Below are 26,860 nucleotides of genomic sequence, written 5' to 3'. Positions count from 1 at the left end.
GAAGATTAAGAACTTGGTTAGTGAATGAAGGAGATTCTGCGGAGTTGATTTATTGAGTTTCTCTTGATTAGCTACGTTTGAAATATAAAGAAGCTTCATTAACAACTTCAGTGCAAACTGGTTATTGTCAAATAAACTAAGTTTATTTAGAAGCAAACACATTCAGGAGTTCATTTGAAAGGCTAAAGCCTATTAATAACTTACATCTGTTTGTGATTTTCTGTTATTTAGTGAAAAATGGGGAATTCTGAAAGTCAGTACAGCCTTCAGGGAACAAAAAATCATTCTAATGCTACCTCAGATGCCAAGCAGAAGCCTTGCTCTCTCAAAATCCGCAGTATCCACACTAAAGATGAGAAGTCCTGCTCTTCACATGGATGGGGTCATAGCATCAATGGTGGAAATTACAAATCCCGATCACTAACCAGAAACTGCCTTTCACATTTCAAAAATGCTCAGCCTTATTCTTCTAGACTCGGGGACACAGTGGTGAAAGTTTCTAAGAACAGCATGCATAATAAACATCGAACACAGAACTCTGGGAATTACAGCCAAGGGTGCAATAATACTGCATTTTTGTCGGAGAATGGTTTTCACTATATTGACGTTGAAGCTAAAAGCAACCATGTTGCTTCTAGAGAATGTAACGGGCACTTCTTAAATTGCTATGGGAAGAATGAAAGCCTAGCATCAACGCCTCCATCTGATGATCGAATGAGCCCAAAGGTCCTCATTAAGACACTGGGGAAGCTGGATGGGTGCTTAAGAGTTGAATTTCATAACAGCAGCAACAATAGCACAGTTTCCAGAGAGGAATCCAGTGGGCCGGTTCAACTGTTACGGTACTCCCCTACTGAATCTGAAAGGAATAACCTGCTTGAAGTGAAGGATACTTCCAGTACAGATTATGCTGGAAGCCATTGCCTATCAGCCTCTGACTCAAGACTTAGATCCAGTAAAGGGAGCTCCATAAGCTCTGAGTCTTCATGGTATGATGCTCCCTGGGGCAATAATGGAGAAATAAATGAACTGGATGGGCCATACATATCCAGGAGCACTCCAGATACAAGACTTCAAGTCAGTTTCCCTCAGAATGACTGCAAGAAATCCTTGAACCAAAGTGCCTCTCTCTCTTCTCTCCGTGATATGTATCAAGATACAAGTCTTAGGAACTGTCAGATCTCTGAAATTGGGCTTTCTGCAGATTACATCAATGCTCATGTCAGTTTAAGCAACCATGTTTCATTCACCTCTGACATAGATGTTTCTTCCAAAGGAGACCACAGAGCAACTCCACAGTATTCTTCCTATACTCTTCCATGTAGGAAATCTGCAGCCCTTAATGATGAAGGAGCCAAGAAAGAAACTTTAAAAAGCCGAATGCGTCGGATCAGCGACTGGACAGGAAGCCTATCAAGAAAGAAACGAAAACTTCAGGTATGTGAAATTTGCAACAAAATATCTCATATGGAGTAAGTGTATGCTTAACTTTGTTTTTAAAATAGATCTCATAATGTAACCTTTCAAAATCTTTTAAGTCATTCCAAATCAGTCAGGGACTGATTGGCTGTTAAAGACATCAGGAAACATCCCAGGGGGCAGTGGCTTTGGGGGGGCTGCTCCCATCTGGGTCCTTCATGACCCAAAGTGAACAGTGGCCTGATTCCCTTGTGGAGCCGGCACAAACACTATGAGCCAGTGGCCCTAACCCTGTATGTAGCGTGTGTGAGCTGCTGTTGTGAGCTGCAGGCTTCAGTCCTGTGCAGGACAAGTGGGGACCTGCCCTTCTTCCTTTCTCTCCTCTGTATGGAAGTGAGGCTCTTTTCAGGGTTGTTTTTACTCTCAGTCCATGTCTGAAAAAAATGGTTGGGTCCTTTACTAAAGTCCAGTGCGCTCTGTGTTTTTCTAGCAGAAAACGTGTGGGATAGCTGTTAGATTTCCACCTCCTGACATGCTCATCTGCAAATTTGAGCCAACTTGGATTTCATAAATACAGACTAATTGCGCTCATTACTTTCTTATTTTAATGTGTTGCCTCACAGGGAAGGGGGTGTAGAAACACTTGTGCTTCATATGTGCTATTTAGTCAGAATGACTACTTTAGCTCACTGTAATGGAATGTAGTGGAATTCCACTTCATAATAGTATATACCAAGCAGGTACTCAGACAGGTGGATTAATGGATATTATGATGTCTTCATTGCATTTGACCTCCATGTGTCCTGAGATAGCCTCTGCTCTGTGAATGCAGACAGATTCTTTTCTGCAGGCTGCTTTCTCCAGCCAAGAGAGGATTGCTGATGGTGAAACAAGTGATGTTTGGTGCTAATTATATAGCATTTGTACCTTTGCTATTTTTAATGTTCTTGTAGTGTAAAAGATGAGCTGGTTTTTTGTTCCCTAATTTTTACTACTAAAAGTTGTCTCAAAACAGCTCACAATTGCCTACCTTTCCTCTCCCTACAACAGATAGCCTGTGTGGGCTGAGAAAGGTCTAAGAAAACTGCAACTGGCCCAAGATCATCCAGTTGGCTGCATCTGGAGGAGTGGGGAATCAAACCCTGGCCTCCAGATTAGAGGCTGTCACTCTTAACCACTACACCAAGCTGGCCAGTATGAATTTTGACATCTTTAGTCATGAGCTGCAGGTTTGCCAAATATATTTTGACAATTAAAATCAAGTGAGCAAAAGAAGCTTCAGACAGCAGAGTTAGGCAGGAATTCATCTATATATCCAGTGTAGTTTCTTATCTGCCTCTTTTCCTGTAGAATTCTTTCAGCTAGTACTATGTTTTGGTGTCAACTTTATGTTCCTTTGGCTCTTACTTTGGGGCCTGCTTCTTATGATGCATCCATAAGTCATGTTCTGAAGCTTAAGTATGAAGTCGATACAAGGGTGATACAAAGGGTGACTCTGTGAATATATACATGTATCTACCCAACTTAGATCCCAGTAATTGGGATAAAAGTGGGCTTCTGATACATATATTTAAGTATGAGAGAGGATTAGCCTTCACTTGTGCTGGAGATTTCCTATATACAGCTGTAGCTTTTCTGCCTGATAGAAATGTATTTGGTATGTGCATCAGATCTAAATATAACATATATCTTAAGGAGCAATGCTCATGCCTTACGCTTTGCGGGTTCCAACCTACTGGTCATTCCTGGCCCCAGGGAAGCATGCCTGGCCTCAACCAGGACTAAGAAGGTTCTGGCCCCTACCTGATGGAATGAGGTGCAGGAGAGCTGCCGGCCCTGTGGGAGCTTTTGACATTCTGCAGGGCCTGCAAAATGGAGCTCTTTTGCCAGGTCTATGATTATGGCCAGGGCAGTGAGGAAGATTGGTTTGGGGACCCCCCCCGCCTGTTAGGCATTAGTTAGGCCATTACCATCTTGGCCCTTCTTTCCACCCCTTACTAGAGTTTGGTTGGGGGATGGATGATTGAGGGTTTTATTGGCTTTTTTATTGGACCCTTTGTAAACTGCCATGAGCTAGTCTTGGTAGTGACAGGAAATAAATGTTGTAATAATAATAATAATAATAATAATAATAATAATAATAATAATAATAATAATAATAGTAATAGTAATAGTAATAGTAATAGTAATAGTAATAGTAATAGTAATAGTAATAGTAATAGTAATAGTAATAATAATAATAATAATGTCATGCCATATTAAGAAATTATTGGAAACTAGATTTGGTGACAGCCTACAGTAAAGATAAATTGAAAAAGCAAATAGCTGACAAAGCTTTATTTCCCCCCTCTTAATATGTCTTGCCGTGTTCTTTAGTGCCACCACCCACTCCCCCCATTTCTTTCCCGCTGTCTTTGTGTGCCATTCTGCTTACTTGTCCTCATTCAATCTGTTTCTACCTGGTTGTTCCTTGAAAGCCAGGTGATCTCCAAGATTCATATTTCCATAAAGATGACTTTTCCCTCAGGAAGAAAGAATTTAGACCAAATGAAGGCAGAAGAAATCGTAATATTGGCCTCAACAATCAGCAGCTGCTTCTCTTTCCTTTCTTGGGCTGTTTCAAGTACTAAGATTGTGTGTCAAGAATTTATTCCCTAGATACTTTTGTAGTGGGCAAAAGGCAAGGGGGAGGACCGCAAGCACACATTTTGCGAAGCTTATGTCTAGGTGGGGTTAACATTCAGACACTATTAGGCACTCTGTCCCCCTCCCCAAACATTAGACAGGGTAACAATCAGTGAATAATAAAAGAGTCTGAGAAAGGTTGTGTCTGGGTTGGCTGAGTCATTTTTTTCTTCGTGAACTTCAATAAGTGCCCTGCTAGCAGTGGATGTTTCCTGGGGGAAGTGATCTTTCCTGTGACAGCTGCACCCATGAGACCATTGCGTTGTTTTTGGCTGCATGTTAGAGGGAGGAGACCATCCTACCAAAACATGACACAGCTTTTGGATGAGTGCCATTTAAGGAGTGAGTAGAGTTGTGTGGCATTTCGAGTTGGAGACCAGAAACATCCTGTGAAGAACTGTTCTAGTTGGCCCGCTCTTAGATTTAGAAAAATGGGCAAAGCAAATATTCATAAAGCTGCCTATAGACAACATTGGGGAGAAACTAATTAAAAAAATTGTCAAGTTCTTCTAATGGAGTTGTAAATAGCTGCCTTGGATTCTCTTAGTGTTTAATGACATTAGGTAATTGTTCATTTATGATTTACTCTCCTATTTTAAAAGGTAGTTTGGTGGGAAGACACTCCTCCCAGCTGGCCTTCTTGTTCATTTCCATTGAAATTTGCCTAAAGGTACTTAATTAGAAGCATTCTCACAGCACTACAGTGGGAATAGAGAACAATCATTTTCTTGATAGCAGATCCTTTAGACTACAGTCCTGCCTGGGACTCTGGATAGCTCAGTGTGTAAGCAAAAAATCTAGGAAATAAGTGCTGCCAAATGAAAATTAAAAGCATATGTAAAACACTCAACTCTGTATCGTTAAGTGCTCTGCCCTTCTTATAAAAATTCCTTCATGTAATTACAGCTAGGGCAAATGAGTTGCTTGTAATTTTGCTCTAACATGTAATTAATTTTGCTGAAACAGCAAACGTGATAATCAGCCATTCAGAAAGTATGTGCCAGAAGAGTATGTCCCAGAAATTTAAGATGAGTTGTGAGCCCTGAACATTTTTTAATATTTGGTATTTTGAGGATATAGTTTTTCATTATATTGGCTCTGGAGGTAGTGGCAGTATTAGGTTGTGCCTTCCAAGTGAGCTTGAAGGTTACCGCCCACTTCAGGAATGAGGAGAAAGTCGTACAAGAAATCAGGTTACTATAAACTGGAAGGAATAGAAGAAAATATAGTGCTCAATTTCATAATGGTCTGAAGAACTTTGTTGAAGATTTCGTTCAATCTTGAATGAGTAAGAACAGAGCAGAGGTAGAAACATTTCAAGTGAGTGTAAATCTGCTTCTTAAGCATTAACCTAAGTGTGGCACGTGAGACTTAACAGTCTTCTATGAGTAGCGTGAAATTGAAACTGGTTGATAAAGAAGAAAACAAATAATTGTCTCATTCAGGTCACACATTTGTAGCTGTGATCCAGAAGGAGTTGCTAAGCATCTCTGGGCTTTAACAGTCCAGTCCAGTTCTGAAAGCAGTTCTGAAAGCATTTCAGAACATCCCGAATTCAAGGTGACAGATCAGCCTAGAGCAGCTGAACTGCTGTTATAAGATAGTACTGCTGTTTCACAGTACTAAGAGACGTGCATGAGTCTGTAGTCATCAGCGATGTATTTGATTTTAGTTGCTGGACATTTGGCCAAAGAAGTAACAGCAATTACAAGTGAATTATGAGGTCTCTTCTAAACCCACTGAGTCAGTCTCTGGAATATGCTGTCAGTGTGTTGACTTACAGTAGCGCAGATGGATGCAGAGGTCAGTCTGCACTAGGAGTCAAATTGTGGAGAAATGTCATAAAGGAATGTATTTGCAGTAGATATAATCAGGAGTCCAGTTAAACTATGGAATCTGGTTGCTATATCTCAGTTAACAGTAGGGTTGTTTTTCTTATTGATAGGAGCCGAAGTGCAAAGATTCAAGCGAATACTTTGACATTGGAATAGAGAGTCTTCCTCCTGACTCCCTTTTCCCATTTTCTGCTTCTCTGTGGTCGCCAAGTTCTGGTCAGATTTTCCCCCAGAGAAGCGAATCCACCAATGCCATCAGCAGCGATGTCCTGAGGCAGAACATTTATGAAAACTTCATGCGGGAGCTTGACCTCAGCAAGACCAGCATTGAGCACCCAGACACTTCAACAGAAACGGAGGATTCGAGCAGCGAATCGCTGAGCTCTCTAGAACAGTTGGATCTGCTCTACGAGAAAGAACAGGGAGTTGTCCGCAAAGCTGGATGGCTGTTCTTCAAACCTCTTGTAACTTTACAGAAAGAGAAGAAACTTGAGCTGGTCACCCGGAGAAAATGGAAACAATACTGGGTAACGCTAAAAGGCAAGTGATGGTACATGATTTTTAGCCATTATAGAGTTCACTGTTTGGCACTACATTGAAAACATTCATTTCTGCAGCCATTCTTTTATAATATTCTTTTTCCTTTATGAAAACAAAAGTATCAGCCCTCCTGTCTTCACAATAGCATATCTCCCTGTACTTGACTATATTGTGAATATTTATCAGATTTTACCCATGCACTCTGTGTTGGTTCACTAACTAAGTGGCTGCTGAAGGCACCAAACTCCTGGGGGTGGTCGTGTAGGAGGAAGCAACAGGAGGGCATGATGCTGGTGGAAAATGCTGTCATGTTGCGCGTGACATGGCAACCCCATGAGACGTTCATTGCCTGCCTCTGTATAGTGACCCTAGACTTCTTTGGTGGTCTCCTGTCCAAGTCCTAACCAGGGCCAGCCATGCTTAGCTCCAGAGATATGACAAGATTGGGCTAGCCTGCATCTAGTACCACCATCTTCTGCAACACTGCTAAAGGCCAAGGCCGGCTATAGAGTTGGTCCATATAAGGGGAGATGTATGCCTTCTCTCCTGCTGCCAACCCTGGGAGCTAGTAGGTAAAGTGCTGCTGAGGTACCTTCTTTACAGCTTACCTTATAGCCTGAGGTGATTTATTTGCAGCTTATCTTGTAACTGGGTATTATAGTTGTGTGTGTGTGTGTGTGGGGGGGAGTTGTACCATTTTACAAGGTTGATACTTGCCACCTAGAAAATGAATTTGAGATTAAGAGATCCATGATTGGATATCCCCCTTTTAAAGAGAGCCTAAATTAGATTGGTGTGATGCTGAGCAGGGAGTGTTTAACTCTTTGCTGCCTCATGCTATTTTTTTGGTATAAATCACCCCATTGAAGTTTATCTGTCTCTAGAGGGGGAAAAGTGTATGTAAATGTGACATAGTATCTCATCTGGTTTCCTGCCCTGATTCTAGTACTATACAGTAAAATATTACCAAATATTATTCTTTGAAGAATGAAATTGCTGGCTTATTTAAAGGGGAGAAAAAAAATCACCAAGGAGCAAAATATACTCAGGTCTAATTAGGAGGTAGAAACAGCTGTCTTCCTTTGGGAGTAAGTCTCATTGAAATCAGTGGAATTTATTTTCAAGAAAACATCCACTGGATCAGCAAGCACATCAGCTTTCTTCACATGGGACAAATAAGAAAAAAATTCTAAATCATGTTTTTGTTTTTTTTATTTCCCCTTGTTAGATTTTATAGCTCTAATAAATATCTGGTTTCCCTTCGGTAAACTTAGCACAGTTTCATAACTATTCATCCCCCTGAATGAGATTTTTAAATATTATTTGACAGGTCTGTGTGTCTTAAGGCAAAGCCTGTGCCTCCAGGATTGCTTGCATAGTGTCAGTACTGTTCATTCCTCCTCTGGATGTCAGTGCCTATTTTGAAAACTTCCTAGATATATATATATATATATATATATATATATATATATATATATATATATATATATATATATTTTGGGGGGTGCATAAAAAAACCTCTCATTTAGAATAGATACATATTTGTTGCCTTGAATAAAGCTTTCATTGTTAGACAGTTGAAATCCAATTTGGCAAACATAAGAATGGGAAGTGTGTATATCTTTAAGTATAGAAACACACACACACTGTTTTCAGTTCTCGCATGTGACTTCTGTGTGCTCTCTTTTGAGCTCTGTGTAGTTTATCAGTATTGTCAAAGATTGCAACCATCTGGTTATCTACCAGAACTGAATTGATAGGTGTCCTGAGACTTCAGCAGTGCTTAAAAGGGCCATCAAGACTATTCCTTTAACATGAAATGTTTTTTTTCCCTTTCCATCTGTCCTCGCTAATTAATTTATCTGGGCAAAGGCTACTACATTTCATCCCTGTTCTGATCATAGCACATATGCTGTAATCAGACACTGGGGAATAGTCTGATAAAGGTTGTCTAGTCCTGTCTAAGGACAGAGATTGTGACAGCTGTTATTTTTTAAACAAAATATCTTGCAACTCTGTCTGTTCTTAAGAACAGAAATTACAGTCTCCACACTAAGTTGTCATTCTGAAGCCCCCCCAAATCTGTGGGAAATTTTTAATACATTTAAAATTTTTAGAATTTGTTAAACATTGGACAGTCTAATATAAAAATACAGTGTGGTTATCTGTTTTGAATCAGGAGTCATTATCAACCTGTTTGTCCCTATCCAAAATTGCATGTATGTATCCACTTAGAAGAGGATTCCTTTTGAACAAATACTTTCTTCCCCACGCATTGGTTCGGTTTGAGAAGAGATTTCTTGATATTTGCCTAGTTCAGTTTGGGATGCTATGTTGGCAATTCAGGGTTGTGTCTGCACTGGGAGTTTTATCTTTTCCGAGCCCAAATAAATACCTCCCCTCTGCACTTTATTCAATTTCCATTTGGATTTGGGGCGCTTTAAATTTTCCCTCTGCAACATCCATGATCAAGTCCACAGTGACACAACCTTTTCTCTGTGATATCCAGTAGTGGATATAACTCGCAACATCTGAGAAAAGCGCTCTGAAAGCCCCAGTATTACCAGTGTAGCTGTCAGTATTTTGCCAGATTAACTTCCTTCCCCTTCTCCGTGCCTCCAACGCTGATGTATCACGGTAGTCTGTCGCTGATTGGTCAGGGTGTCAATTCAAAGACTGCAGGAATACTGGGGTTCCTGGTTGCCATTCCCTCACAAGTTTAATTGTGCTCCAAAAGCCCACTCCTCTATGAACAGAAATTTGCCTTTTGGAGTTTCTTCTCCTCTCATTCTATTCTCTCCTGATACTGACACTCCACACACCCCTTCACACAGGTGGAAGAAAAATAAAAATAAACAAGCAGCCTCATGCTCCACTTGCCCCTCCCCTGGCTTGCTCTGGCTGAGTTGGGAAACAAGAGGTGGGAAATAAAGCACTCTATAGCCTTGTGATTTTCATTGCTGGCTGAAGTTTCACATGGCCACATGACCACATTCCCCCCCCCCCCATCAAGCAGGAAGGAGACCGGAGACATGCAATAGGGACAAAATACAGTGCAGAAGGCACAGAATTAGTGGGATCTGTTTCAGGTCGAGAAAAAGGAAGGCTGCAGATCTGTTGGAAGAACCAGCTTCAAATCGATTAGAATTTGATAGGACCAGGGGAAAAATGTGAGTGCACAAAAGGCCCAGATCTTCTCACACAGCTCAAAGGCATTTTAACCTTCTGGAGAGAAGACTTCTTTTTAGTGACAAACAATGGCATTGCCTGCCCTAATGGTGAAAAGGATCAATATAATTTTTTTCTACACTCATAAAATCCAAATCAATCTTGCCTGGTACAGAGGTTTTGCACTACCGACAATACCCTTTCTATTCATCACAGATTAGGCAAGCTGCTAATAACAATGCTTTGTAAATGCTTGGTTACCTCCACACTGATATGTACAATAAGTGTGCCACAAAATAATTTAGTTTTACTAAAACTAAGCAAAAGGTTCACAAAGTCTTAAAAATTTACTGCAGGGTATAAATTTCTGTTATTGCCTGCTTTTGCTGTTTAAATCCATTGTGGGGGATCACTCCTGTAATGGAGTTATTCAAAAAGGAAACACATCCTTAAAAATAAAGTTAGTGTAGGTATTTTTGCAAGGATATGAAAGTAATGACTACTGAGGAATTATATAAATTTAAACCCAACAATGAAGACATTGAAATGGTTAAATATTTATCTGTTCTCAAAGGGGAGACTACAACCAAGAAAACAGGAGATTGAAACTGAGAAGGGCAGCGACCCTCCAAAAAAAGAAGTGTAAGGTTGTGTTGCTGGCAACCAAGATCAAGATAATTCATACTATCATTCCCCAATACTGTGTAAAAGTTGGACAATAAAGAAAGCTGACAGGAAGCAAGTTGATTCATTTGAAATGTGGTGCTGAATTTTGTGGCTACTGTGGACTACCAAAAATAGGTTCTAGAGCAAATAAATAGATCAAATCAAGACTGAACTTTCCATAGAAACTAAAATGACTAAATTGAAGCTATTGAACTTTGGTCACATAACGACCGCTTACGCACGGGGAACTTCACTGTCCCAGCTCTCGTGCAGGAGCACAAATCGGCAGTGGATGAGGCACACCGGGCCAAATGCTCCGCCATGTGGGTGCAGGAAGAGGTGGGGCAACCTGCCGTGATTAAAGCTCGAGGTGCAGCCTGGCATGAAACCTCCAGTGCATAAATGGTCTATGAGAAGACAAGTGTCACTAGAAAAGGATAGTTAGACTAGAGAGCAGCAAGAAATGAGGAAGACACGTGAGATGGATTTACTCAGTCAAGGAAGCCATGGTCCTCAGTTTGCAAGACCTGAGCAAGGCTGTTAATGAGAACACATTTTGGAGGTCATTAATTCATAGGGTTACCATGAGTCGGAAGTGTCTTGACAGCACATAAAATACACATGTGCAGGAAGGAGGGAGAGAAATGTTGCTGTTCCATAGAGAAATAAGATGTGGAAAACATAAAGATATACATATTGGTAAAAGAAGGCACAAGAGTCAGTTCTGTTCTCACACAATATTATTGATGGACATTGATGGAATAATTGTAGATCTGTCAGCATTTCTTGCAACTGTCTTTCCTTTTTCAGTTCTTTACATTATAATTTGCACAATGATATCTCAAATCCTCACCCAAACAACAGAGAAGCAAAATATGTTCCGAAGTCTCAATATGACCATCTCCACACTCACCTCTTCTATCCAGATAAGTAATACCAGCATAACAGCCCTCAGTAACCATTGATGGAAATGCATTTAACCTAGCCCACATCAATGCCCTTCTATACTGTGTCACTGTTAAGGTAAAAACATATTGTGGAATAAAATTTAAGGGGCCCATTCCACACAAAGTTCAATGTGGCAAATTGCTTTCAGAAAGAAAAAACGGAATTTTAAATAGTGGAATTCGGCGTAACGCATACCTGCCTTTGTAGTGAAATCCAGTTGCGTTTCAGTCGTTTCCCACAGGTTTCCAGTCTCGGCAAAAATCACTAGAAAGGAAGCGATTTTTTCCATGCTTTGTCCTGCTCCTGGCTGTCAATCAAGCGAGCAGCCAATGGGCGGTGGTTACCATGCTCCGGAAAAGCCCCTTTGCCTTTAAGAACATGTTTTTTTTAAAAAAAAGAAAAACACACGTTGCAACGAATATGCCTTGATTCCTTGATTCCTTGCTTCCTCCTAACATAGAGACCCATCTAGCTGGCAGCTGACCTGTGAGCTGCTGATTCATCGTTGCCATGCTCTCCTGAGTGAAAAAAAATCCCCCCCCCCCGTGCATGGGCGCGATTTTCGGCCGTAAATAAACGGAACTTGCAAACGGGGCTGTGTTGTGTTTGGTGACTTGAGGCGAGCTTTAAAGCAGCTCTGTGGAGTGACTGAAGCCGGAGAAGCCTCGCTGGGTGAATGAAGGCTCGCCAGTTCGTTGCTCTCCGCTCGCTCCGAGAAAAAAAAATGGCGATCACTTTGCCGGAAGTTCAGAGGAGAGAGCAAGGGGGAGGGACTTTGCTGAAACTGCAACAATGTTAACGCACAGGTCTTTTTCGCTAGTGTTGCAGGTTGCTTGCAAGAGTGTAGCGCTTTCCAGAGGGTGAATCCACCTTTTTGAATTTCCCTGGAAGCGCTACAACGAAGCGCTTTTAGCGGGACTGTTTCAGGAGTGTGGCAAATTGTGTACGACGTCGTGCATAACTGCATATTAGTAGCGATTACAATTTGCCACACTCCTGGTACATTTAACTTAACTTTAACTGGCTAGTGAACACATATAAAATCTCACCACTTATTTGATTTATTTTGTCTCATATGCTTTGTTTGGGTTAAATCCCAACAACTGAAGCTTGCTTTCAATGATCTTTTTAACACTAGATTTTTTCTAATAGGATGCCATCATTAGACATGAGCATCTTATGATATAAGATGAGGGGTGAGTGGTGTTGAGCAGTGGTCCCCAACCCGCGGGCTGCGGCCCGATGCCGGGCCACAAAGGCCTCGGTGCCGGGCCGCAGCTCCTTCTTCCCTTCCCCCGAAGCAAGAAGCTCGCCAGGCCGCGAGCAAATCGGCCGCCAAAGCACCCGATTAGCTCGCGGCCCGGCAAGCTTCTCGCTTCGGGAGGGGAGGGAAGAGAAGCTTGCCGAGCCGCAAGCTAATCAGCCACTTTAGCGGCCGATTTGCTCGCGGCCTGGAGGAACCGGGAGGGAGAGCCGCGGCCACCGGCATGGCGGTGGCACAAACGCGCCTGCGCAGACTGACACGCATGCGCGTTTGCGCAGCAGTCTGCAAAGGCGCGTTTGCGCTGGGGCTGCTGCACGTGCGCGGGCCCCCGGGCCGCCCTCTCCTTCCAATACGACGCAGTGGTCCGCAGCAAGCGAAAGCTTGCGGACCGCTGGTGTTGAGTGATGGCTTTATGTCAACCATGCCCCCTTTTCTCCACCCCCTCTATTAATTTTGGGGGGAGGACAGGAGTTGAGTTATATTGCCATGCTTTTGGGGGGTTGTCTATTCTATGTATGATATTTTTAATGTCCTGGTGTATTTTAATGGGGTTTTACGGGGATTTTATGATGGACTTAATATATCTCACCACGAGCTGGTTCTGGGAGTGGCGGGAAGTAAATCTAATAATAATAATAACAAAAATGATCTTTGCTTCTAGAGCTTTCTAGAGATTTCTGATTTATTCCTACTCTGAGGGCTACCCCAGAGATACACTTTGGCATGCCTGAAATGCTACGAAGAAATTGCATTAAAGTTTCATAGAATCATAGGACCATAGAGTTGGAAGGGGCCATGCAGGCCATCTAGTCCAATCCCCTTCTCAACGCAGGATCAGATCAAAGGATCAGTTTGGTCAGTTGCTTATTCACCTGCATTAATCAAAACCCCAATGCCATATAGTATTTGGAAAATCACCAGACACTGATATCCAAGCAGTATTGCATCTGCACAGTTGCTGCTTAGGCTTCAGGGTCATGGCTGGGTATGCCTGGGAAAATAAGTTTCATTTGTGATTTATATGATGGTGCTTGTGATGGCTTTTGCAGCCTTGCACATATCCCCAGGGTCATGATTACATCCACATGATCTACATGTCTAGCACACAATCCCTCACAGTTTGCCCCATGTCATACACTGTTGGATGCATCTTTTAAATGACTTACATTGAATACTTGGCTGTAAATGTATTCCTGACTGAGGCAGATTGACTCCTTAAGCACTGAAATGCCTCTCTTTTTGATGTGTAAGTTTTAAAACAGGGTTGATGCTTTTTGGGGGGTTTGTTTTGCCAATGTGAGTACAACTCCCCCTAGTTCACTTCCTTTTTTCCTCAGAGGCAATAGCCCCCCCCATTTCTCTTTTCCTTTACTGACTCAACTGTTTTCTTCTTTGCTGAAGAGACTGTCCCACCCTGTCACAGTATGATACTTTAACTTACCTGCTTTAACTTAAAGAACTTAAATGGCACCCAACACATACTCATTTATGAAACCCCATCTTCAGAAGTCTAGGAACCCTAATTGAGCCAAGGTTTAAAGATATATGTATTAGCAGATACAAATACTTGATAAGATTGGTGTGGGAAATACTGTTGTAATGTCTGTGGTTCCTGCATCAGTCTGTTATATGTAGTATTTTCTTTTGATTACAACTATGCATACGGTCAAATCTCAAAGACACAAGCAGGGAGCTAATTTTTCTTTCCTTTTCCTTTTGAAAAGGATGCACCTTGCTGTTTTATGAGACTTACGGGAAGAATTCCATGGAGCAGAATGGCTCACCTCGATATGCTCTGTTGGCAGAAGACAGTATAGTGCAGTCTTGTCCAGAACACCCCAAGAAGGAGAATGTTTTCTGTTTAAGCAATTCTTTTGGCGATGTCTACCTGTTCCAGGTATTCTTGTTTTACTTACCAAGAATTTTCATATTTTTTCACATTTTCAAAATGAAAAAGACAACATAATTTCAATGTATGTATTAATGAAATCAACATAGTTAAAACCTGTAGATACTAAAATAAACAGGAAACCAATGGGATAACAAAATCCATGTGATATATACTTAACTTGTATTTGATCTTTGATGCTGAATACTCAAGTTCTCAGTCATATACTGCAAAAGCCCAAGTTTACAGAAAGATTACTGGTTTAGCATGGCCATACTGACAATTTAGAATACAGTCTTCTTAGCAATGGAGGATAGATCTATTAGTGACTACTAAACATGGTGACTAAGAGGACCCTCCACATTCAAGAGCACTGAATGTCTGAATCCTAGAGCCAGGAGGCAACAACAGGTAAAGATATTGACCTCTGTGCCCTGTTGCTGGGCTTCTAGAAGAATTGGTTGGCCACTGTGTGATTAGATCAGGGGAAGTCAAACTGCGGCCCTCCAGACGTCCATGGACTACAATTCCCATGAGGGAATTGTAGTCCATGGACATCTGGAGGGTCGCTGTTTGACTACCTCTGGATTAGATGGACCACTGGTCTGTCCCAGCAGGGCTCTCCTCATGTTCTTATGAGAAAATCCCATGCATTCCTAAGCCATGGAAGCAGAATGGGAGTGCTTTTTTTTTTGACAACTCTAGCTAAGCCGCAATTAGTAGATAACAAATAAGGGCAAATTTGAATTGATTATCATCATACTGCCATCAGGATGCAGCAAAATATAGGTTAGGTCTACAGGAGATATGGTAGTTGTGACAAATTAATGCCTAAAACTCCTTACAATGTCCTTTTGTTGTTTGGTTCCTTTATGAAATGCACTTGAATGGTAGAAACCCTAAACTAAAAAAAATGTTGAGAACGCCCTGATATAGCATTCCCGTTCTGATGGTCTTGCCTGTCTTCTTCCTGGATTCTCCAGCGAGCACAGCTGTCAGCTTTCTTGCTTTATAAGATGAATGCTCCTGCCTATGGCTGACATGAGAGGTCCGGCAGCAAAAAGGCAGGAGAGGTCTCTCTGAGCCAAGGCAGAGGAAGTTAGTTAACTTAGCAGAAGAGCTGTGACTCATTTAAACAAACTTTAGTTGATTAACAGTATATGTTAACTTGATAAACCCACACAAACTTGCATACCAATACAGTGCTGCTGATGGATGATACTTGTATGACGGATGCATGTGTTGCAGTGATAATCATCTTAGAAGAGGTATTCTCTTCAGCGTGAGAGAGAACTAAAGACGACTCTTCTGAGATGCTACCAGTCAGGGAAATTTTAAAATCAATATTGCATCTAAAACAATTATAGAATGTGTTATTCATGAAGTTTTTAAAAAATCAGCTGCCCGCTCAGTTGCATACAGTTATAATCAGCACAGTGGATCCAACCACTGAACTCAACAAAGTTTGAAACCTTCAAGCTTTGCTGAGCAAAGTGGCTCGATCCACCACAGTTACTAATTGCTTATCAATTTCCCAATCATTTGTAGCAGCCATTCAGCCCTGCTCCCCCATCAGTCATGGAAGTCTTGCTATGGGAGATATAAATAATGGAGTTCTTGTTCCTTTTTTATAGAGACTTTATACAGCAGGGGAAGTGGGAATGCCATCAAAAGCATGGAATCCTCACTTTCTCTTCATAATGTATCAATTCCCTTTCTCTGTAATGCGATAACACTGCTTTTTCCTTGAACTTGATGGGTTCCCAGGACTCGGTGGTGGTTGCCTTGCATGAGGTAAGTGATCTTGTACATTAGACAGGAAGGAATGGCAGACTCAGCACTGTGATGTTCTTTTTGACATCAGTCCTGTGTCACACATAGCATGTAATCCCATCCAGACAATTTGATATAATTTCTAGTAATATGAAGGAAAGCTGCCCTGGCTTTATTAAAGAGTATAGCAAGAATACAATGAAAAAAAACGGTCTGGAACTTTTCTTTCCATTGCTGGATCCAGTCTTGTGCTGGGATGCTAGCATGTAATGAAGGGCTGCTTGTGTAGTTTTCTTGCACAGAAACAGCTTCTTCTTTTGTAGGAAAAATATTTTTCTTTGAAGAGGGCCCTGAATGGATCGCAGAAATCAGTTGCTACATAATAAGAGTGTGCATAAGAGTTGTGATTTCCCCCCCCCCCACCCTTTTCTCTTGTTTTGCAGTCAACTAGGTGGATTCTGCATTGTGAATACTTTCAGAGGCAATTTTCACCCTGTATAGTTCTTTCATTTTACACTAATAGTGGGTTACATTGCCATCCTTCCAGCCAAGTACCATTTTATCTTTTATTTTTAACAAATCTTCCCCCTTAGACAAAGAACAAGCTTTACTAGCAATTACAGTTGCCAGCTGTTCAAGGGCACTGTAATATATCACAACCCTTTTATTATTTCTTTGCTTGGGGAGAAAAAAAAGTTGTCTGTACGATTCATGAAGCAATGGGGAGGGGTTAAAATGAACCCACTCCTGGTGATCTACCTATAATTTTCTCTGCTTCTTTTGAAACCAGCTAGATTTTATTTTAGCTTGTTTGTAATGATAATGTTTTGTTTTGGACATTTTTTTAGGCTACAAGCCAGACTGACCTTGAAAACTGGGTTACGGCAATACACTCTGCTTCTGCATCTCTCTTTGCTAAGAAACATGGGAAAGAGGATACTGTCAGACTTCTAAAAAATCAGACCAAGAGCCTCATCCAGAAGATTGACATGGATAGCAAGATGAAAAAGATGGCAGAGCTACAGCTCTCCATTGTTAGTGATCCGAAAAACAGGAAAGCCATTGAGAACCAGGTACTGAAATAATATATTCATATCTGCGCATTCTCTCATTCGTAGCATTGGATTTGTTAATACTTTTGGGCTTGAGAACAGAACATCCATATGGAAGAGCACTGCAAGTGGGGACATTTCCTGTTGCCTGTGTTATACTGACAGTGGATTAAGAAAACCATCACAGACAGCTATTCTTAGAGTCAAGTTTCCCCATATATGGAAATGTCTGTCCCTCTACTATCCTGGGAGAGATACAGCAAAATTTCATTGCACATCCTGTGTAAGTTGAGAACTTTTATTGGGTTGGTATCTTCAGAAATAGGTATCCCGGTCCCTGCTTGCACCTCTTGCAGAAAGCACTATATCTGTTCAACAGGGGAATATAATTTCTTCCTTCTGTGAATGAATCTCCCCTCAAGGGAATGAGCCCACAAGTGAGAGCACGCAACATAAGAAACTAGTACAGAATTGGGTTCATTGTATAATTTCAGCAGTGGCTTGTTTCCTGTTCAAAGATTGCTTTAGAATCTAATACTAGCATTCCGTAGCCTGAATATATATACAAGAAATGACCTTTTTTCTGTGCCTGAATTTAGTTGAATAATGTAAACCCTCAGTGGCAATTGCAGTTATTTATCTATTTATTTATGGATTTATTTTTCTCACTGCATTTTAATAATCTAATAATGATGTATTTATGTGTTATAACCCTGTAAGCTACCCTTTGAGTAGGCTGTCATAGAATGGCATAGTAATAATACCATTTTACAGCTTTGGGGAAAATCCCAGCCCTGTTTGTTTTCAAGTGCATCTTTTAAAAGAGCACTTTGGCCTTATCATGTTTACAGTTATTTTATCAGAGTTACATTGGCTTTAAATGTTTCTGAAATTGTTCAGCCTTACATTTGGATAGGACTGAGATAATAGCTCAAATGTGGTTGTATGTTCAGATTAAGACATTATGAAGCAACCTTCTTCCAAGGGCTCAGTTTTGCCATCCTATGAAGGTAGGATAAGCTGGGAAAGAATGGCTGGCTCCAGATAACCTAACAAGTTTCATGACACACTGAAGATGTGAGTGTGGGTCTCCTGACATTGTTAGAATTTCTCTTCTAAAATTTCACTTGTTTACTTAAACAGATCCAACAATGGGAGCAGAATCTGGAGAAATTTAATATGGATCTCTTCAGGATGCGCTGTTATCTAGCCAGCCTGCAAGGCGGGGAGTTACCCAATCCAAAGAGCCTTCTGGCTGCTGCAGGTCGCCCTTCAAAAACAGCCCTAGGAAGGCTTGGCATTTTCTCAGTCTCCTCCTTTCATGCGTTGGTAAGCCAGAAAAAGTTTCTACAAAACCCCAATATAAACATGTGGGCACAACTATGGCAAGATAGGAATATGTTTAATAAGCAGTATAGTTCAGCATTCAGCTAGTAAAAACTATGAGGAAAAAATAAGCATCAAGTATCTCCCCCCCTACTACCCCCCTTTTGTTAAAATATCCAGCTTTATGAAGAGTTCTAGAGAAATGAGTTCTAGAGAACTGAAAACTATTCATACGGTTTTCTGTCAGGTTTCAGGTTCCTCTGAAACATCTAAATTGTAGCTTCAGAAGCTGGATTCACTCAGAAGTCCTATTGTCTCTTTCCTTGTTTGAACATGACTAATTTGTTACAATACAAGTTTTTCAATGGCCCATGTGTCTGCGGTTTGGTTCATTTATTTTTTATATGCTGAATTTGTGTGTGGAGGGGCAGGAGAGAGTGGCATTATGCCTGCTAACTATGGCTTTCCCTCCATATGTTCACAGTTCACCATCCAGATGGATGGAGTTCACCATCCAGACTGGAGTGTGCCAAGGAGATGTAGCCTCTCTCCTAATTTTTAACATTGTAGTTGATTCTATTATGAGAAAAGTATTCAAGATTAGGCATGGAGTTCAATATGGCCAAAACGACTTTGTGACAGATCTAACATTTGCAGATGATAGTGCCGTATTTGCCGATACAGATGCGGAGGCTACTAACATCCTCTGACATTTCCAGCATTGCCCAATCTTACGGCTTAAAAATGAATGTGGACAAAACCAGTCACAACCACAGATGGACCACCGACAAATGTATACCTCAGTGGAGCCCAAATTGAGCAAGTCAAAGAATTTAAATACTTAGGCTCATTGGTGCAAGAAAAGAAAGTGTCATCCACTACTGAAGCCCACAGTAGGATTGGCCAAGCAACATTAGCATTTGCCACACTCAATTGGTGCCTTTGGAAGAAGACAGACATCTGTCTCAAGATCAAAGTTTGTCTCTTCCAGACACTAATCCTGCCAATCCTCCTATATGGAATAGAAACATGAATTTTACTAAAACCTGACATAAACAAATTCGAGACTTTCCAAATACGATGTCTGTAGCAGATTCTGGGTGACTCTCTATGCCCATTTATGCACTGGAGGTTTCATGGCGAGCTGCAGGCTAGAGTTTTATTCATAGCAGGTTGCCCCACCTCTTCCTGCACCCACATGGGGGAGCATATGGCCCGGTGCACCTCTTCTGCCCCCAATTTGTGCTCCTGCACGGGAGCTGGGAAGAGCCTCTTGTGGCGCAAAGTGGTAAGGCAGCAGATATGCAGTCTGAAAGCTCTGCCCATGAGGCTGGGAGTTCGATCCCAGCAGCCGGCTCAAGATTGACTCAGCCTTCCGAGGTCGGTAAAATGAGTACCCAGCTTGCTGGGGGGTAAACAGTAATGACTGGGGAAGGCACTGGCAAACCACCCCGTATTGAGTCTGCCATGAAAACACTAGAGGGCGTCACCCCAAGGGTCAGACATGACCCGGTGCTTGCACAGGGATCCCTTTACCTTTATGGGAGCTGGGGCAGTGAAGTTCCCAGTGCATAAATGGTCTATATGATCATAATTGAAATGAGACAATTTGGACAAAATGTGACAACCAGCCTCAAATTGAAGAACCAATCCAAAAGCGCAGACCGCAATGGTTTGACCATGTCTGCAGAATGAACACTAGCAGACTGCCTCATAAACTGCTCTGGCATGGACGGCCAACTGAATGGAAAATCCAACAATGACTGGTACCAAAGAAAACATGGCTTTTGCCAAGAGTGGAAACATATTATAAACAAGCCAACAAATCCAGTGGCACCTACAGCAGTGTATTGGCTGAGAGGACAACCTGCTCCACCAATCACCAGCTAAAGGATAAAAAGAAGAAGACATGCTCACAGTTTTGTCAGAGGAGGTGCATGGCATTGGGGGCCCTTCCTTTCCCAAGCTTTGTGAAGCATGTAGAAGCTTTACAGGGTGTGAGGCCAGTGAGCATGATCCTGCTGATTTCTCTGTGCGTTTAAGATCCATACAAATAAACACCCAAGCATGGCTTTTTGTCCTGAAAAAATGTAATTGACCATGATTTTCATGCTCGTAGATGTAAGGTGTGTTTGTTTCTCACAAGCAATCTGTGTGCAGTTTTTCACTTTTTATCTTGTAAAGGTAGGTTTCTTACATTTGAAGCAGTAAATCACAAAGAGGTTCCTACTGAAGGTTGACCAAAATATGGCTTTTCATAAGAAATTCTTATTGATACTTTATTGTGAATATGCTACATGACTTTGATCACTGAAGTATATTGAAAAAGCATTCTTTAACCACATTTTAATCAGTTTTCAATGCTACTCTGTTTTCATTGAGTGTTTCATGGGAATTTGCGTATTCCTTCAGATACTGTTAATTTAAACTGTCAGTTTAAAATTAAAATATAATGAATGTGGGTGATCAAAGTTGTATTGTTTCTGTACATCTTAAGGCAGCATGAACAGGAACCACAAAGCTGTGGAGCATTGAATGAGCTCAGCAGCAGGGCAAAGCTTGTTGCCTGACATGGTGGTTGTTCCCGAGTTGAATCGTTGAATAGAAACAGCCTTTATTTCTTCCTCCATTGTAGTTCTGCTCTGTTCTTTTTTTGATGGTGTAAAATGTCTATATTGAAGTTCTTGTTTGTCTCTCGTTTTCATTAGGTCTGTTCCAGGGATGAAGCTGCACTTAGGAAGCGAACGCTGTCCTTGTCCCAGAGAGTGTGGAGTAAGAAGGGTTTGTTTTCCTCCCTTAAGGGGCTGGACACTCTGGCAAGAAAGGCAAAGGAGAAAAGGCCATCGATAACACAGGTTTTTATCCCCTCTTTGTTCATTACAGGAATTAATGTATAATTAACTTGTCAGAAATGAAGGAACTATTTGGATTAGTTGATCAGCATAAAAATAGTCATGGTAATTAGCCCATAGACATCTGGAGAGACACAGTTTGGCCACCCCTGCCACAAAAAATGGTGTGAGGAAAACTGCTTTCTATATTTAATTTCAGATTTAATTTTCAGTGTTGCATGCTGCCCTTCCCTGAAGGCTCAGGGCAGATCATAGCACTCCAAATATAATACATTCATATAAAATTACGTTAAAATCACATTTGATCAGAGTTGTGAATTCACCAGCGACATATAGATTGTCTCTCATTAGTTCTAGAATTTTAATGAAACATGGAAAGAAAAAGCCCAGCTTGGCCACGTTTACTATAACTATAAATTACTGGCACCTTGTGGTTTTTTTAAGTGACTGACATTTTTGCATTGAGCAAGGGAGTGATTTCCATCCAGCTTTTTCATAGCTATTCCTCCAATAAGCTTCAATTTATGCAGCTCTACAGTATCTTAGCAACTGAACATTGCTCAAGGTCTTCAGCCTAGGATAATTTCGTTTGTCTTTCTATGCTGCAGTTTTAATGCTGCAGATTAATATGTCTTTTTTAAAGGTTAAATGGATACTTTTACAATCTGATGCTTAGCATATTGATTCAGTACTGTGCGCCTATAAATATGTGCTTCTTTAGATACATCTAGATAATTAGAAGTCTCTTGTTTCCTGGGGGTGAGAAGTTATCATAGAAGAGCATTTAGAGGACTGAAATATCTCATTTTGGGTCACCCCCCCCCAACCTGTGATGTGTGGGATTTCCAGTCCAATCAACATTTATTTATTTAAATAGTAATTTATCAGAATGCTTATCATACAGTATTCATTATACTTCAACAATATGCACCAAATTAACGTGCAGATTGCATACCTTTCTTATCAACAGGCCTTTCCACATTGAAAAGTTTGGGACCAAAAGACCTCCCAAGCCAAACACAAGATGCTGGGAGTTCTGTGCTGGGAGTTCCATGTATAAAGTCACCTTTTAAATCATCAGTCAGTGGAACTCTGCTTTAGATGTGGATTGTTGTTTGGGTGTAGGTATAAATCCTTCTCCCTAGTACTGCTTTTAATCCCATTAAGGCAAACATATACATTTGGGGTCCTGTGTTCCAGCTATTTGAAAAAGAAAAATGATGCTTGAGAGCTTTGTATGCAGTATTTCATCATCTTTTGCTTCTTAGGCATTGGCTTGAAGCAAGAAAAGTGAGTGACTTCTCACTTATAACTAGGGGTTTTCATGCAGGTGCTGTAATGTTCCCTAATTGAGGTATATGCATGTGACAGGAATTCATCTTTGGTCTTACTTGCATGCAGTATATATATATGATAATAATTCAAGACACTCACTGAATATGAATATTCTTAGTTTTGCAACCATTCAAGAGGAGACCTTGGATTCCATCTAAAAATCTGTGTGGACGGAGGGTTTTCTGTCTGTGGAACATAACCTCCTGGCCTCTCTCTGCAGTTCCAAACATTCCTTGAAATGCTGCTCCTGGTGGGTGGAAAACAGAAATGTTTTCGGGAAGAGCTGGAAATTTGCTGTGGGGGGAGGGAATTGGCAAAAACTCTCTCTACCCCCTCCACTAGAACTTCTAGATGGAATATGAGACTTTCGTTAAACACCACACAACTGTAAAATTTAGCAAGCAACCCTTGAAACGTACTTAAAGTTGGCTCCACTTACTTGCTGCATCTAGTTTCTAACAAATAGAGAAGGGACTTTCAAGAACCATGACATTGCACCAAAACATGAATGAACTTTGAACTCGTGTAGGTCCCAATTAGAAGGCAAAATCATTAAGGTCAGGTGACTGCCATGGCAGGCATTGAAACAACAGAGGTGGGTAGGAACAGGGATGAGAACAGCCCGGGGATATCTTATCAATATTTGTGAAACGTTTGTCTAGTACTGAGTTCATTCTATAACTGTTTCCCTATTAGTTGACTTACTTCGTTTTATACTGCATTTGTTGGGCTAAGAAACAACCAAGCTAGGCTTGTTTTAAATGGCAAACATGCATATATTTTGGCATACATGAGGGAGGGAATTTTATGTTTGCCTCTTTGAACTCCTTAGAAGGGGGGGAATAAAAATTAAATAAATTAATATGTAGGACAAGGGTACCATAGTTTATTATCTCTTGCAACATACCTAATTGCATATGATTAATGCACATCTAAAACTGGTACAGCCTCTGCTGCAGACATTAATAAAGGGGCATGGCCTTTAAAATATATTTACTCCAATAAGTTACTTAATGGAAGTTGCATTATACATGGTTCCTTGGGATTGTTATCTATTCCTTTGATGTTCATAGTAGCAAACTGCTTTGAAAGGTCATAAATATAGTAATTTAAATATCACTGATGGGGCATGGTAGAGCAAGGTTGAATAAAATGTTCTACAGAAGCATATGCCAAGCATAAAATGTCGATGCAAATGAAGACCAGTCGAATCCAGCAAGTTGCAAGATGAAGAACAGCATCAACAAAAAGGTTGATTAATAATCAAACATTAATATCCAATTTTCTTGTGCCCACATTTTATAGAGCTAAGCCAAAACAGGATCTGGATTTACTCCCATTTTTAAGAGAAACTGTTTTCATCAGTAGCTTGAAAAAAATTCAGCATTTTAGTTCATATTTCCATAAATATCATATTTCTGTCCTTTATATAACTTCTATACCCTGATGTTTATGAATATTTCTTAAGTTTGAAAGTCTTAAATATTAGCTATAAAGCAAAATAAATATACCATAAATAAATCTTAACAGCTTTATATGTTTATATAATTATGATCCACATGATTCAGAAACAACATAATCACCTGCCTTATAATATCAGTAGATTGTAGGTTAAACTTATGTTCTGGAGAATCCCTTGTCAACATTTACAAAGTGGGTCCCCAAGAGCATAATGCTTAGTCATCATTTTAAGCTACTGATAAAAACAGCTTCTGGTGAAAACAGGAGTAAATCCGGACCCTGATTTGGCTTGGCTCTATAAAATATGGACATTTAATATGGATATTAAAGTATGAAATGTCAGCAAGGAAGTTTGCAAATCTAATGATTAAAATGCTTTGAAATAAGCAAGCACTAATATCAGACTTGATTATGAACGGGCAGGAAGAGCTGGCCTGGTGCTTGCATGACAGAGGGGCTAATCCCTGCTTATGCATGACATTGGTGTCAGCCTGGCTCCTTCCCGGCCGTAGCCCACTTTAGGGCCTCGGAACACAGCAAGGGAATGCTGATATTCCAGTGTTCCCATTTTTGTCGCGGTCATCATCAGATGCACCAGGCTGCACCAGACTCATGCACAAAGGAAGAGCCAGGGCAACCAGGCCTGGCTGTTCCCTGTGCTACAGTGGCTGAGAAGGGATTGAAAATGCCTCACTGGCTTTGCAGTGACCTTTTATGCACGGCAGCAGCTATCACACGCTGCTGCTGTGCCGTTGCGGTGGGGCACGATGCCCCACCATTCCCTATGTATGCATGAGGGCAGGGCATGCTGGGCTGCTCCGGCGTAGTGCGTGCTTTACGCCAGGGCCAGGAGGGCTGTATCGCTGCCGGCCAAGGTAAGTGAAGCGGTGGGGGAGGGAGGTGGAGAGGGGCCGTGGGGGAGTGGGGGGTCCAGACCCCCTCCACATGCACTGGTGGGGGCAGGGGGTTGCCCCTGCCAGCTCTGCGACTCCACGAAGCCCACAGGTGCGTGCGGTGTCTCTGAAGGGACACCACAGTTCAGGGCTGGGTGGCCGAAAGACCCGCCGCTGGCGATTATACACAGAGCCGGCCCGCCTCAGCCCCTGCTGGCCTCCAGCGTACCCAGGAAGCTGCGGAAGTTCCCGTGTTTGCTTAACGCGGGCCTTCCATAGCCCTGGGCCAGGACGTACCCGTGCTGGTGGTGGTGGCAAGCATTATCAGGGATTTTCCCTGACGCGCTGCCATCGCCAGCACGGACATTATGGCCTGTGCATAATGGGCCAGCACCATGGGGTCAAATGTTTTTTTGTTGTTGCTAGTTAGCAGGAAGGTGTGATTGCGTTCTCACACAAAACCCTGCTTGCCCCCCCCCCCCATGTGGCAGAACCTTTCTGCCGTGGCTGTGTTTCACAACGGGACACATTTCAGTGGTGGGGCCACTCTGTCATCAAAATGTATCCCCTGTGCAGATGCATAAAGTGGCGGACCAGCTTCGCCGCTGAAATGCGTCCCCCGTAAGGACACAAGAAATGGCGGAGCCTGCTGTTCTGCCACAACGAACTGGCAACGGCCTGGTGTGGCTGCTGGCATGCATAATTGGTCAATGTGAGGCTGCCTTTAACAATAATTTGGAGCCAAACCTCACAGGTAAGAGTCCTTACTGAGTCTGCAATATAAAACTTGATTTCAGGTGAATATATTTAGATGTGCAAATGGTCAAGTGGGTATCTGAGATAAGACTTCTTACAAAGCCTTGAGAATCTTGCATTTTGGATGTTCACAGAATGATTCTTACACACTAAAGTTTTGCTTCTGTGACTGTCTAGCTGCTAGTGTTTAGGAAAGGAAACTGTGGGAAACTGTTCAGTTGCATGTTAACAGTGATTAGTGAGAATTTCAAAGTCATGAGCACTGTGAGTCACTTAGGATCACAAATTCAGTTACATAGCTAATAATGTTTTGTATGATACAGAATGATAACCAGGAGCAAATCAGAAAATAAAACACAAACAGTTCTCACATTATCTCCTGGCAGTTACTCACATGCTCTGTGTGGTATTGTCACATGGGGAAATGATAGTTCTACTGGTAGCAGGGTTTCAGAAATCCATCCACCCACTATTAATTTACCATGCGGATTTTTAGAAGATGCACAAGGTTTTAAAACTAATTTCAACATTTTGTTAGTGTTCACTGTAGATGAAGGTAGTGATACGAATTTATGCAGCTGGGGAAGGGTTGGGGTAAGATGTGTAGCTAGCTCCCCAAATCTTAAACATGATCAAGAGACAGGATTCTTATTAGTGCATTGGCCCTTAAATACTATACACATAAATGCTGTTGGAGAACAATATCCCTCCCCCCAAATATGTGTGTTGTCCAGCAGAGAGAACTCCAGCGCCAGCTCATGGTTGGCACAGTCTCTGGGTTAGCTGTTGTTACTCAGATTCAGATTGTTAAAGGAAAAGATCTTAGCTGCTTGAGAACATCATTAATAAGTTTATGTAGAACTGAGCAAACACTTAGTATTGTTGTTTAATGATTGTTCACTGGGCCATGTATTCCAAACTCATGAGTGGGTAAAAGAGCAAGTTGTCATAGCAGAGAAAGAAAAAAAACTGCTATTGATCATATTGTTCATGGTAGAT

General features: G+C 41.4%; 1 protein-coding gene across 2 annotated transcripts in view; it reads left to right on the top strand.

Moving 5' to 3' along the window:
* Positions 1–26,860, top strand: part of TIAM2 (TIAM Rac1 associated GEF 2) — a 127,136-nt gene that overhangs the window by 1,112 nt on the left and 99,164 nt on the right. For both annotated transcript variants that reach the window (XM_077348938.1, XM_077348928.1), the window contains exons 2-7: positions 232–1,437; positions 6,050–6,479; positions 14,250–14,422; positions 17,035–17,259; positions 18,382–18,567; positions 21,273–21,419. In XM_077348938.1, coding sequence (XP_077205053.1) covers positions 238–1,437; positions 6,050–6,479; positions 14,250–14,422; positions 17,035–17,259; positions 18,382–18,567; positions 21,273–21,419 — 2,361 coding nt within the window. In that variant the 5' untranslated portion in view covers positions 232–237. The remainder of the gene's footprint in view (positions 1–231; positions 1,438–6,049; positions 6,480–14,249; positions 14,423–17,034; positions 17,260–18,381; positions 18,568–21,272; positions 21,420–26,860) is intronic.

The sequence above is a fragment of the Paroedura picta genome, chromosome 1 (genome assembly GCF_049243985.1).
Source record: "Paroedura picta isolate Pp20150507F chromosome 1, Ppicta_v3.0, whole genome shotgun sequence".
Classification (NCBI taxonomy): domain Eukaryota; kingdom Metazoa; phylum Chordata; class Lepidosauria; order Squamata; family Gekkonidae; genus Paroedura; species Paroedura picta.
Note: the sequence above shows the minus strand (reverse complement) of the source record. Positions and strands in the feature narration are given on the sequence as shown.